The 15,000-nt window shown below is 44.1% G+C and overlaps 1 protein-coding gene across 1 annotated transcript; it reads left to right on the top strand.

Annotated features, from left to right (window-relative positions):
• The first annotated feature begins 77 nt into the window (after positions 1-77).
• On the top strand, positions 78-12,084 carry LOC138974584 (uncharacterized). The gene is made up of 10 exons (XM_070347304.1): positions 78-81; positions 2,899-3,138; positions 3,569-3,853; positions 4,015-4,329; positions 4,634-4,927; positions 6,504-6,676; positions 7,438-7,627; positions 9,859-10,014; positions 10,423-10,479; positions 10,867-12,084. The coding sequence occupies exons 1-10, from the start codon at positions 78-80 to the stop codon at positions 11,724-11,726; spliced, it is 2,574 nt and encodes an 857-aa protein (XP_070203405.1). The 3' UTR covers positions 11,727-12,084.
• The last annotated feature ends 2,916 nt before the right edge of the window (positions 12,085-15,000 follow it).

A 15,000-nucleotide genomic window follows, 5' to 3' on the forward strand; every position in this document is an offset into this window, starting at 1 on the left:
CACATCTACCTTTGACAGGCTTGAGACTAAAAATACGCTTTCGGTGAAAAGGCAGCAAAGTAAATAATAGGTTCACGATGGGTTTGGCTATCCACTAACAGGTCATTACGAAACATGTTAAAGATACTATCCTTCTCGTCCAAGCAATTATATTTAACACCACAAGTCTGTCGAGACTGCGGAGCAGGATACTTCGATCAAGTTACACTCATGACATGTATACAAAGAAGCTTATAGTGGTGTTCCTGCATGGCAGTACAACATAAGGCGGTAACGGCTGAACAACATGTTCTTTTATTCAAACCCCTGTGACTCCTCACGACACGAGCATCCGTCTGGACTGGGGGATTTGTGTAACATACTAACCTATACTGTCGTGCGCCTGTGTTTTAATCGGATTAGTCCTTTCAAGTAGATTACGGGGGCCCAAGGACTGTTATGCCGGGGTGGAAGTAGAGATAAGCGCCTACTTCCCAAGAAATGCTCCATATGGCTTCGTGTCTCCAAACACCTCTGACAGTCAAATCCAGCTCCTGGCCTTCACGTGGCGGGCCCTGTCTTCGACTAACAGGAGAAGGGATGCAGGCGGGTCACTGGCGCCTTAAAACCAGCTGCTTCGGGCAGATGGGGCTCGTCAACCTTGGATGGTGGCTCATCTAGGAGAAGGACAACTCCGATTTCAAAACCCGCACTGCCTTGTGTGCGCCTTGGGAAAGGCAAAGGCTACGAGAAGGAAAACTTCGACAACAAACCCGGGTAGAGTGGACTCGACAGCCCAGCAAGGCAGCTACTCTTGGGGAGGAGGCAACCCTGAGTAAGAACCTCAACCACCGAAGACGGAAGACAGCAGCCAACTTGGCGTGGGGAGAAAATCGGCTGTCTACGCTTCCACGATAATATGGCCGTACAATTATCTTTGGATCGATGTGGTGTCGTCCTGGTGTCCCGCAGCCAGGGTAGGACGGCGCCGGGCCTCCAGCCTCACATCTTGAACACACGGCCAGTACCGTATAACTGGCCTTGACACGGAACGATTCAAAGGGGGCAATCTCAGTCATCTGAAAGAGGGAAATCCAAACGCAATCCGCCTTGTTCGATTTTATGGGCTTGGACGATAGAGAAAAATAAGAAAAGCAAAAGCTGGAGTCCAGTCTGGACGAAACTGCTATCAAGAACGCAGAATTGATTTTTTCTGAGTTTTTTTTTAGCCGTAAGCGCCATGTTTATCGGAGCAGGAAACTCTTCCAGAGTGATGCCCCTTTGTTGGTTTCACTGCGGCCGCATTGTGAACAGCAGTTATGAGAAATTCGAAATGAGAAATGGCGCGTTTCCTGCTCCGATAAACATGGCGCTCACGGCTAAAAAAACCTCAGAAAAAATCAATTCTGCGTTCTTGATAGCAGTTTCGTCCAGACTGGACTCCAGCTTTTGCTTTTCTTATTTTTCTCTATCGTCCAAGCCCATAAAATCGAACAAGGCGGATTGCGTTTGGATTTCCCTCTTTCAGATGACTGAGATTGCCCCCCTTGAATCGTTCCGTGTCAAGGCCAGTTATACGGTACTGGCCGTGTGTTCAAGATGCCAGCCTCAAGGAGTTCCAACTTCAGCGACTGACTAACTCTGGGGTCCTGCCGACGAACTGCGCAAGACTGCGGACTTCCTGGCAGCCAATGGTCTGAGGATTTAGCACGGCCATCAACATCGAACGCAGAAGAAGAAGAAGAAGTAGATTACGGCTTAGCTCGCCTGACTTCTGTTCGTTACATTGAACAAAAATAAACAACACAGGTTTCTCTTTCTGAAATGCTGGGCGAAGGGACTTTCCCTGATAGCAACATGTTTTAGAGCAGGCATTGATAAGAGATATATACGCCTCGGTGGCTTTTCAAGCGTTCGAGTAATAGTACAACACTGACATGCTTATATGGAGCATGTTCAAATTAAGGGACATAACACGTGGGGTACATATATATACACGCACAAAACATGCACGCACGCTTGCATGCACGCATGATCGCACGCAAACAAGAACGCATGCGCACGCATACACGCGTATTGTTCCAGTACAATTTTCATTTTCCAGATTTACACTAATACTGGAAACACTGGAACTTTCTTAAGGTGACACTCACACCAATCAAATGACACGTGCGAATGTTTGTGTGTGTGTGTGTGTGTGTGTGTGTGTGTGTGTGTGTGTGTGTGTGTGTGTGTGTGTGTGCGTGCGTGCGTGCGTGCGTGCGTGTGTGTGTGTGTGTGTGTGTTATGCGTGCGTGTGTGCATGCGTATGTGTGTTTGGGCGTGTGTGCGCGCGCGCGCGTGTGTGTGTATGTGTGTGTTCGTGTGTGTGTGTGTTCGTGTGTGTTCGTGTGCATGTGTGAGTGTATGTGTGTGTGTGTGTGTGTGTGTGTGTGTGTGTTTTAAAGCGTGCGTGTTTGTAAGTGTGTTTGTGTTTTTGTGTGTATGTGTGCGTCTTATGCGTGCGTGTGTGCATGCGTATGCGTGTGGGCGTGTGTGTGTGTGTGCGCGCGTGCGTGTGTGTGCGTGTGTGTGTGTGTGTTCGTGTGTGTATGTGTGTGTGTGTGTGTGTGTGTGTGTGTGTGTGTGTTTTAAAGCGTGCGTGTTTGTAAGTGTGTTTGTGTTTGTGCGTGGTTTCTGTACAGAGTGAGATTTTTTGTATTCTATATCTTTTAAATTCACTAGTGTCAATACGCAAAACAGAATTCCTAACACATTTCAAAATGTGTTCAGAATGCAGTCAGGATGCTGATTTGTTTGTGTATGTATGCAATTTAAAGAATGCTTTTACCCCATGCAAAAGCATTCCAGACCTGCAATAGTGAGCAAACCCGTTTTCATCAGAAGTACTGTACCTTTAATTCTCAATATGTTTGACAGTGTCTGGCAGTGACCCAGGATTCACATGTCCGGAATTCGTGGAGGAAGGGTCCGATCTAGTCTGCGACTGCACCCTCCCTGGTGACGTCATCTCTGCTGTGCTGACGTGGGTCGGACAGTCTGCGACGTCACGACTGAGGGTCGATAACGTCAGCATAGCACAGAACGGCACGCAGTATGCATGTCAGATGACGTCTGGAGGCGTGACGACTACTGCCCTGTACACGCTGCAAGTTGCATGTGAGTCCTGTCTATTTAGCAGTGGTGTGTGTATGTGGGTGGATGTTGGTGTGGGTGGGGGGGGTGAACCAGAGGAGCAAACCATAATTGTGAAGCATTCACATTCCTTCAGATTTTCAAATAAAACTTATTTTTAAGAGTGATAGTCTAAAAAGATGTTGTTTCCATCAAAAGAGAGTAGTGGGGGTATATAATACCTTGTTTGTTTCTGACTATTTGTCTGTCTTTCTGTTTGTCTGCCTGTCTGTCTGTCTTTATTCCACTCCATCCCAGTCTCCTTGTCAACCCCTCGCTCTAACTTTCATATCGCATACTCCCTCTCTCTTTCCTGAAGCCCCCCCCCCCCCTCCCCTCACCCTTCCCCCCTCGGTCTGACTCATGTTTTCAATCAGAACATCACGACCAAGTTTGTGTCTTCATTTCTGTACAGACGGCCCAGATAACCAACACATCAACATAACCGGAACGTCACCTTTCCCAACCAACGGCACAGGTACCTTGACCTTGACCTGTTCAGCTACAGAGGTCAACCCGGCTCCAAGTTACACGTGGAGCGGCGTGACCTGTGACAACGGTAACCAAGGCAACGTGTGCCAATTCAGACCTCAGCCAATCAAAGACGACGGGAAGCGGCTGGCGTGCGTTGCTGCGAGCACGTTTGTTGGAGCTTTGGGTGTGAAGACTGGGAATTCCATTTTCAACGTAGAATTGTTGTGTAAGCCGATTTTGTTTGTATATATATATATATATATACAAATCTTCTGTGCGTTAATGGGGGGGGGGGGGGGGGCTCACACGGGGGGTCGGTTGGAAACTTGTGTTGTGTAATTGTTGTCTTTTGAAATTGCCCATCGTATTTTCACGGTTTTTTTTCAGATCCCCCGACTACAGCTCCCGCCGTGACGACAGTGGATGGCAGCGACTTCTTACGACGTGGTGACGTCATCAAATGTACTGTCAGAGGTGGAAAACCGCACGTTTCATCCGTCAACTTCTTCTGCAGCTCCCCTCCGCTGTCGGACATGAGTGACGTCACGGACAACGTCACTGGTGTGACGTCAGTCATCAGTTCACTGACTGTGGACACAGGAGGTGCCGAATCTTCAACGATGATGTGTTTCTGTCTAGCGTCGTGGCAACCGGAGGAATTGTTGTATACCCGGTCTACCACAACAGTGCTTCCAATAGAATGTGAGTGATCCTACACAAATATAACTTGCCTTAATTGACATGGGTTAAATGAATAACTGGAGTTCAACAGTTGTAGCATTGTTGTGTGTGTGTGTGTGTGTGTGTGTGTGTGTGTGTGTGTGTGTGTGTGTGTGTGTGTGTGTGTGTATGCAGATCTAGAGTTTTCTCGTGATCTAAGTTTTCTTTACAGAAATTTGCATTTATGAGAAAGGATCTGACTGTATAACAGTAGCAACGTTAAGTAAATGTTTTAGTGAAGAAAGAAGTTGATAATTTTCATTTTGAATGTTTAAATTTCTTTCAGACAAGGCTTCAGTCAAAAACTTCACCCTCAATGGAGCGATGACGTCACTTACCATCACAGAAAACGATGTCAGAACGATCATCGTCAGCTGCTCAGCGCAAGGTCGCCCCACTCCCAACATCACCATCTCAAAAATGGGCGCAGAGCAAACAGTAATTCATCCCTCCAACACGGTGACGTCAGCAAGTATGACGTTGTCTGACGTCACGTGTGAGAGCACCGGAGTCTACGTGTGCACAGTCAGCAATGGATTGTCCAGCCCGGGTCAAGAGATCGTCACACTGAATGTTCTGTGTGAGTACTTGATAAACACATATTTTAAAGGTATAGTGCATACGATTCGGCTAATCATCTCAGATCCGTGCATAAGATTTGGCTAACCATCTCAGATCCGTGCATACGATTCGGCTAACCATCTCAGATCCGTGCATACGATTCGGCTAACCATCTCAGATCCGTGCATACGATTCAGCTAACCATCTCAGATCTGACCATTCTTTTACATAGGATAACAAGTCGCGTAAGGCGAAAATACAACATTTAGTCAAGTAGCTGTCGAACTCACAGAATGAAACTGAACGCAATGCCATTTTTCAGCAAGACCGTATACTCGTAGCATCGTCAGTCCACCGCTCATGGCAAAGGCAGTGAAATTGACAAGAAGAGCGGGGTAGTAGTTGCGCTAAGAAGGATAGCACGCTTTTCTGTACCTCTCTTTGTTTTAACTTTCTGAGCGTGTTTTTAATCCAAACATATCATATCTATATGTTTTTGGAATCAGGAACCGACAAGGAATAAGATGAAAGTGTTTTTAAATTGATTTCGATAATTTAATTTTGATAATAATTGTTATATATTTAATTTTCAGAGCTTGTTTTTAATCCAAATATAACATATTTATATGTTTTTGGAATCAGAAAATGATGGAGAATAAGATGAACGTAAATTTGGATCGTTTTATACATTTTTATTTTTTTTTACAATTTTCAGATTTTTAATGACCAAAGTCATTAATTAATTTTTAAGCCACCAAGCTGAAATGCAATACCGAAGTCCGGGCTTCGTCGAAGATTACTTGACCAAAATTTGAACCAATTTGGTTGAAAAATGAGGGCGTGACAGTGCCGCCTCAACTTTCACGAAAAGCCGGATATGACGTCATCAAAGACATTTATCAAAAAAATGAAAAAAACGTTCGGGGATTTCATACCCAGGAACTCTCATGTCAAATTTCATAAAGATCGGTCCAGTAGTTTAGTCTGAATCGCTCTACACACACACACACACACACACAGACACACACACGCACATACACCACGACCCTCGTCTCGATTCCCCCCTCGATGTTAAAACATTTAGTCATAACTTGACTAAATGTAATAAGACTAATCATCTACTTGGGCATGTATCAGAAATCAACATCCTAACTGCTCCCTTAGTAGGCTTTTTTTCAAAGAAATTAATTCATCAAACACATTTTAACTCACCACAACAAGCGGTCAAGGTGTTGATTTTGGGTAAGTGTCCAAGTGGAGGGATGGCCTTATCCCATGTAAAAGCCTTGTCAGATCCTAGACGGTGAGCAGAGGTGGCACGAACTGTAAGATTTGTTTCTTGTCGATTTTTTTTTTGTGGTCAAGATCTTTATCGAAAAAAAGCGGATACAGGTTTTTTTTTAACATATTTAAAATGAGGGAGGGGGGGATCCGTAAAACTGAGCGGGCGGCGGGGAGGGGGAGGAGGGGGGTGGGGGTTTGGACTGCAGTTACGTACGTTACAAACTGGTCTCTCAAACGGGGATGAGCAAACGAAGTATCCAAACTACATACCATGACAAAATCAAATATCCGTAATTTTTTTCTTCACACAGGTGCCCCAAAAGCTCCTAACAGCGACAGCAGATCGGAAAACATACAAAATCCACCATCCCTGATCAGGGAGGGTCTGTCTTTCATCGTGACTGCAAACCCCACGCCGGATAACTTCACCTACACGCCTTTCAACGTCACATCCGAAAAAAACGTCACCACCGTTTCAAGAGAGGTGATTATTAACATTAAGCCTTATGTACTAGTTTGGTGAACTATGAAACAAAGGTCTGAGGTTGAGCATAACAAAATAACAAGAATTATATATTATTGGAACGTTTAATTAATGACAAAACAAAACGTTATAATTGCTAGTACGTCGACCCAGTAGTTTTTTTTTTAAGTAGACAGACAGACAAACACTACAAATAATGAACTTATCTCGATGAAACTCGAGATTTTGCTGCATGTTACCCTTTCATGTGTTTGCTTGTTTCTTTGTTAAATTAATTGTGTGTTTAACGATCCACTGTTGTTCAATAAAATTCAAGATAATGGGCAGACTTGGCTCATGCCCTCAGTGCGACATGAAACGCAGTAATTAATTTAAAAATGGGGGAGGATGGGTAGATACTGATTAGGGCACAACTTCTTCGCTGTGTCATCGTTTGGACACACTGCAACACACAATGACAGTCAGTTGCAGCGTTTTAGATCGTTTCATGACTAAATCCCAATAAAACACACACACACACACACACACACACACACACACACACACACACACACACATACACACACACACACACACACACACACACACACACACACACACACACACACACACACACACACACACTTGTCATTGTTCATGTTCAAGTCCCTTGACGTGCCTTGACTGACAGGGCCTGGAGTCACTGACACACGCATGCAGTCACCACCACACACATTTCAACTCTCACAATACCTTAATTCACCTACCTTTACTTTACCCAGACTACAGGTACCACTGCGGTAAACGGGCAGTTCAGAACCAAGTGCACGAAGACAGGAGGCGTGGATTACAGTGCCACCTGTGTTATACGGCCTGTGTCCGTCACTGCTGCGGATCTCGGCGTGTATTCTGTGACCGTCAGCAACCATCTTGGAAGCTACGATTTCTACTTCACCGTGCCGTCAGAAATTAGTAAGTTGTTTGCAGTGTTTCTGTGATTTGTGCGAGTAAGATTGACTGAAAGATAGCTAATGCAATGCACTGACTGACTAGCTGACTAGCTGAGTTTTGCTTACTCTAAGGACCAATTGGTGTTTTAGTTGACATGGTCGAACTCACCTTCACCACTAGAGCACAAAGTAGTTACTTAAATGCCGACCGTTTATGTCGTGGAATTTATATACATTTCTTCTTCTTCGTTTATGGGCTGAAACTCCCACGTTCACTCATGATTTTGCAAGAGTGCCGGTTTTTACGTGTATGACCGTTTTACCCCATCATGCAGGCAGCCATACGCCGCTTTCGGGGAATGTATGTAAATGATTTGTAAAATAAAAATAAAGCAAGGGCACAAAAACAAACTGATAGACCGAGGGACAGACAGAGAGACAGACATATATAGAGGGAGGGAGACAATCGTTTCTGAGTGATCGACCTTTTTACTTGTTTTGAACAGTCTTTTCCTTACAAATTAAATTAGACAAGCTCGATGTGACTGGCCCTTAACCCCATCAGTGCCATAATACATACCACATACGTGCTGGTAACATCAGCAAAACAACAACAAAACTACTCTGACCACAGGAGCTTAAATCAAAGCGTCGGTCTATCGAAGTAACCTGCTCCTTTATTCTTACTGTAGTTTTACTACTATGATTTATTAAAAGGAATCTATCCCTGGAAGCTCGCACTACCGACTTGCTCCGTTTCAAGCTTTCTACGTCGTTTTCTGCGTTAGATTCATTGTACAGGGTGACACAAAAAAAACAGAGCCCACCAAAAGTTTAATATTTTCTGAAATAATCAGCCGATTCTTTTATTTTTTCAGGTGAGCCAAGCTGAAATGATGTTCTAACAGCCCACCAAGTTTGAGCTTCAAGATGTCATGGACAACGGAGCATAAGACATTTATAGTCGAGGCCTATTTTCGGTCGAATTCTATCCAGACTGGTCAGCCGCAGATGTGGGATCGCTCTTACAGCTGCTGTTATTGCTGCCTTAAGATCAGGGATGGTCTGGGGGTTGTTGCCATATACCCTGTCCTTGAGGTACCCCCACAGATAAAAATCTGGGGGGTTCAAGTCCGGTGAATAGGGGGACCACTCTGGGTCACATCTGCGGCTGACCAGTCTGGATAGAATTCGACCGAAAATAGGCCTCGACTATAAATGTCTTATGCTCCGTTGTCCATGACATCTTGAAGCTCAAACTTGGTGGGCTGTTAGAACATCATTTCAGCTTGGCTCACCTGAAAAAATAAAAGAATCGGCTGATTATTTCAGAAAATATTAAACTTTTGGTGGGATAGATCTGTTTTTTTTGTGTCACCCTGTAGTAAAACCACAGAAAGGATATCAAATAACCAAAGGGAAGTAAGCGCTCTAAATGCATACGACATGTGCAAGCGCCGTATACGGAACCAATCTCCTGGCACCTGAGAGAATAACAAGCATTGAAATGAACAAGCGACTTTCATCCTCAAGAATATCAAGAAAAAGATTATTTTTCGTCTTACTTTACAGTAATAGGGCGGGGATGTAGCTCAGTCGGTAGCGCGCTGGATTTGTATCCAGTTGGCCGCTCAGTGTCAGCGTGAGTTCGTCCCCACGTTCGGCGAGAGATTTATTTCTCAGAGTCAACTTTGTGTGCAGACTCTCCTCGGTGTCCGAACACCCCCGTGTGTACACGCAAGCACAAGACCAAGTGCGCACGAAAAAGATCCTGTAATCCATGTCAGAGTTCGGTGGGTTATAGAAACACGAAAATACCCAGCATGCTTCCTCCGAAAGCGGCGTATGGCTGCCTAAATGGCGGGGTAAAAACGGTCATACACGTAAAAGCCGCGGGAGTTTCAGCCCATGAACGAACAAACAAACAAACTTTACAGTAATGATAAAGGAGTAGCTAGGATACTTCGATCGACCGGCGCGTTGATACAAGCTCCTCATCCTGAACTCAGGTCCTGTGCTCCGACAAGGGAGACAACTGCTGCTGTAAATCTCCCTTTGACAAACAGCGATCTTTTTACCTCCCTTGGCGATCATGTTCTTAAATTTGGTCTGGTTGCTTGGGGGTGTACAGTATGACTTTTCTTCTTCTAAATAATTTGGCAATCAAGAATCTGTTGACTGGCCACTATTCCCTGCATTTGATAATACAAAGAATTCCAACATAGGACTACATTTCTTTAACATCATGTGCAGTTGGATCGTCATCGGTACTTCCATCACTTGGATCCGATGATGATGGGGTGCCCATTGCTGCTGTTGCAGGAGGGGCCGTCGGTGGTATTCTCGTCGTTGCTGTTGTTGTCGTCGTCGTGTTCCTAATAGCGAGGAAGAAAGAGAAGCAGCCTGATCGTGAGTTTCACAAATTTGTTGAAAAGCTATTTTTAATGTTGACTCATGTATATATTTTGTTTTTAACTGACTGTTTTCTTTTTGGCTGACATAACCGGATGTATTATGTGTAGGCAGGGGGGTTATGGTTTTGTCAATGTGTGTGTGTGTGTGTGTGTGTGTGTGTGTGTGTGTGTGTGTGTGTGTGCAGGTGTGTTTGTGTGTGTGTTTGTGCGTGTGTGTGTTCGTGTGTGTGTGTGTGTGTGTGTGTGTTAGTGTGTTTATACGGTGTGTGTGTGTTAGTGTGTTTATACGGTGAGTGTGTGTTCGTGTGTGTGTGTGTGTGTGTGTGTGTGTGTGTGTGTGTGTGTGTGTGTGTGTGCGTGCGCACCATGGCATAGAAGGTAATTATCGTATTTTGCTTTGCAGGGAAGCTTGACACAAATTCACGTCTGCGTCCACGAGGAAGACTGGAAGATGAAGATGGTAATATTGTATTTGTGCTCGTTTGTGTGTAGATGAGCGTATGCCAGATGCATATGACAGTAGCGTAGGAATAGGGGTAGGAAGTGGGGGGAGGACGGTTGCACATTTTGACTGCTCAAATTCCCTTTTTTGAAAGGTAAGGGCAGATCGCGTATTTCTCTGCCATAGCTTCCTTTTCGTGTTAAAGCTAAAGTTTAAAGGCATGACATAGTGTGTGGAGGTTTATAAAAAGTGAAGTCTAATACGAGAAAAAAATGAATCTTTGGAACACATTTTGAGTACTGTTCTGTGTTTTTCAGTTTTGTCTTGGTTTTATGTCTAGTGCTAGTGTCTTGATATAAGAACAATATTTGAGACAAGCTCGCACATCTCATTGGCTGTTTTCAGATTTCGAGGGGCATATCAACGAAGCCTACGTCAGCGCAGACACCCTTGACCTTGCAGACAGCAAAACAAACAAGCCACAGAAGACACGCTCCGCCGCCGAGATCTCCGTGACGTCACACACCTACGAAGACGTCAACGAAAACGTCTCGCCTGACGTCAGCTACGCGTCACCATTGGAACTCAATCTGGCGTCCGCCATGAAAAAGCCGGACAGGAAGAGAGCATCACGAGTGTCCTTTAAGCTCGACCATGGCGAGGACACATACGCCAGCATGGATGACTCGGAATCGAGAGAAGAAAATAACGTTGAAGCGAAAAATCTTGCCTTTGCTGGCGATTATGCCGTTCCAGACTTTGAGACACAGTTCGACAACTCCAAAAGCAAACTGGACGAAAGGGGAGATGACTCAGTGAGCGGTGATTATGCGGAAATTGGCATCGACACACCAAGGCAGAAATCAGTAGAAAAGCCGCCTGAAACCTTTGTGATCGAACAGGTCGTTCCCGTTGAAATGCACGCTGAAGGTATCAGAGGTCCTCTAGGTGATATTTACAGCCGAATCAAGAAGACTCCTAAAGCTCCCAAAAGTAACAAAATAACTCCAGAAAACGCTGCAAACGGCGTGTGCAGCGACGCAACAGTAAATCTTTCACCTGACATTTCCAACCACCAACTAGGTTCGAATCACACTGAAGGAAATAGTGATAATCAGACTCGTCGAAGCTCACACGTTGAAGAGCAAAGTAAGGGAGGAAACGCTGTAGTTAAAGGCAGGAGTGACGTCCATTTGAATGAACGGTTGGAAGTTAACGGTGTGGACTCAGAAGCGCCAGAGAATCAAGGACTTGGTTCGCGTTAATTCAGACACAAACCTTGACTTTGATGTGTAAGACGAAGCTTAGTCGTTTAAGCGGAAGGCTCCGATTAAGACCACTGAACTGTAGATTACGGATAATTATTAGAGATGTAAGGGAAATTGTGATAGAAATATAAAGGACATGATACTATGAGTAGAGTGGAAACAAAATAATGCAAATTGAGGTTTCTGGTGTGTGTGGATGGGTGTGTGTGTGTGTGTGTGTGTGGGTGTGTGTGTGTGTGTGGATGTGTGTGTGTAAAAATATTCGTGCAGCTTTATTTAATCTGAAAATATTTAATCTCACAAAAGTGCGTGATTACTGTTTTGGCCGTGATAAACATTGTATAAAGAACATATATTTGCGAACGATTGGGATACTGTTTCTTCCGGCAGTGTGTGTGTGAGTGTGTGTGTGAGTGTGTGTGTGTGTGTGTGTGTGTGTGTGTGTGTGTGTGGATGTGTGTGTGTGTGTGTGATATGCTTGTGTGAGTGTGTGTGTTTTTAAAATGCAATCGTTCACATTCACAAAACATCAATGCAAGCATTCATACTTTATTTACACAAGCGCAGTTGGACAGAAATGAACAGGTGTTAATTGATAAACACATTGATAATGGCTTTTGAGAAAATCAATCAATTCTGCAAAGGAATTAACTTGATGACATCAAAACTGCAGCGCCATTTGAAGAATGGTTACCATTTCTGTTTCTTTGATGGGAATCAAACAAATGAAAACATTGACTATCCAAGTTACCATGAATGGCAATAGTTGACTCCTGGGCCCGTATGCATGAACTAGAAGTAAGAAACACTGGAAGTAGAGGCCTCTTTTCGAAGTGGGAACTCCCGAAGTCAACTTTCTAAGGCTGTTCACAATGCATGAACTGACTTGAACGCCAAAGTTGTGACAGCGAGACTATTAAGGTCAAGGTCGGGGAAATTGGGGGAATCCCTACTAATACGCATGCGGCACGTTTCTATCAACATTTCAGTCAACGAAAATGGCAAGGCACGTGTGCCGCTCAAAAAGAAAGTAGACACAGAGGGGCGTTCTGCGCCTTTTTCAGATGGTGAAATTGCTGTACTCTTGACAGAAGTGTTTTACGAAAGAACGGTTATTCTGTCCAAATTTCAGAACAGTCTAACTGTTAAACATAAAGACGCTGTCTGGTCCAAAATTGCCAAAGAAGTGTCGCTCTCTCTCTCTCTCTCTCTCTCTCTCTCTCTCTCTCTCTCTCTCTCTCTCTCTCTCTCTCTCTCTCTCTCTCTCTCTCTCTCTCTCTCTCTCTCTCTTACGACACACGCACACACAGACAAACGTACACTCATGCACATACTGACACTATGACACAAGTGACACTGACGGCACACATAAACACACACACACACACCACACACTGCACACACACACGCGCGCGCGTTCGCGCGCACACATATACACACACACACACGCACCCATGATACACGCACGCACACAGTCACAAACAAATAACCACACACTCACTCTCTCTCACTTTCTCTCATTCTCTCTCAATCTACACTCATACACACACAGAAACTATGATGACACAAGTGACACGTCACACACACACACACACACACACACACACACCCACACACACACATACACACACACACACACACACACACACACACATACTCACCGTAGTGACACACATATACACACGCGCGTACAGTTGAAAGTCAAGACATGATATGATTTTTTCAAAGCATAGGAAGGTTTCTTTTGCAAATGAATAAAATTAACACAGAGGCAAAACCCGGTTTTTGCAGCCGGAATGCAATTGCGGAGGCTTAAAAAGGAAAAGATTAATAAAAAATATATAGCTCCCGGCGGAACTTGAACCCGGAGCAAATGAACGAGAGTCCGGAACCGTTACCACTGCACTATGTTACTCGTGTAGAATAGAGGCATGATGAAAAAAGGCATTCTGAGTTATTCAGTCGTGCTGGTTTGAAAGCTCGCCACCTTCGCCGAATGACTCGAGCACGTTTTTTTCGGTCAGTAACTGATCGAACTGTCGCTTTTGAGTCACTCTGTTTTAAGCATTTCACCTAAATTAAACAAGAATGTCACAGTCCGTGTCTATGGTGCAAGGTAGGAGACCGTCTCATTGTAGCCAAGTTACGACAGTTGCTCGATTGACGCATTTCACGTCTTCGATATTGTGTCTGAGATAATTTCCCAATGAGCTGCCTTTAAAAACGGACTGTCCTGCAATTGTAGTATGCGCTGGAGGTTTCTTTTGGATGGGTAAGGACCCTTGAGATGCGATATCGTCGTATAATTATGTCAAGCGAGAGGCCCTTGACATTGGAAGTGGGAACTTCGAAAGCAAAGTTGCCAGCTACTCGGTATGCACGAGCTAAATTGAACGCCGAAGTAGTGGCTTCGAGAGTTCTGAGGTCAAGGTCGAGAAAATTGGGGGAATCCCAATTAGTGCGCATGCGTTTGTAAACGGTAGGCTTGGTGACCAGAAGAAACAAATCTCATCGCGAGTTCGTAAATGGGCAAACGTTGATCGCGCTGTAGCTTTTACTATAATTGTTGTTTTTAACTGGTTGAACGAAAGCTGTGATAATTGTCCTTAAATAGAATGACTGTCTATAATAATGATTTCGTTGACCAGAATGTTGGGGACAATAAAAAAAGGTTGTTTATGTGGTAGCGAAGTCGGTTAACTTAAAACTCTTTTTGTAGTGTTTTATTAATGATTGTGTATCAGTAAAACTACTGGACAAAAATAGTTTGGTCAGAGCGAATGTTTGTGTTACTGGTAAATTTAAAAAGGTAGAACTCCATTTTTTGGGAATCAAGATATAAGGTGTAGTGAAAAGAAGATAAGTTCAGCGAATTTCATATTATTTGAGAAAATGTGTGTCCGAATTTTTAAAACAGAAAAATTGTTGTACTTAGGTGTTTGTAAATTACGTTTGTCCTCGTTAATTGTGAAGAGGATGTATGTTTATATAAAGTTCAAAGTCAAGATTGGATTTTTGTAGCCTACGTGCGTGTGTGCATGTGTATTAGACATAATACATAGACATAGAACACTTTATTATCTCAATTACGATAAACTCGGGTGTGGTGAATCACAATAAACAGCATAAAACGTAAGAACATGAATAAAATATCAAGGCGCAAATATAGTCAGCTCATCATAGTGTGGGGAGTGGGTACACACACACACACACACACACACACACACACACACACACACACATACACACACACACACACACACACACCGTC

This window comes from Littorina saxatilis, linkage group LG8 (assembly GCF_037325665.1).
Source record: "Littorina saxatilis isolate snail1 linkage group LG8, US_GU_Lsax_2.0, whole genome shotgun sequence".
In the NCBI taxonomy this organism is placed as follows: domain Eukaryota; kingdom Metazoa; phylum Mollusca; class Gastropoda; order Littorinimorpha; family Littorinidae; genus Littorina; species Littorina saxatilis.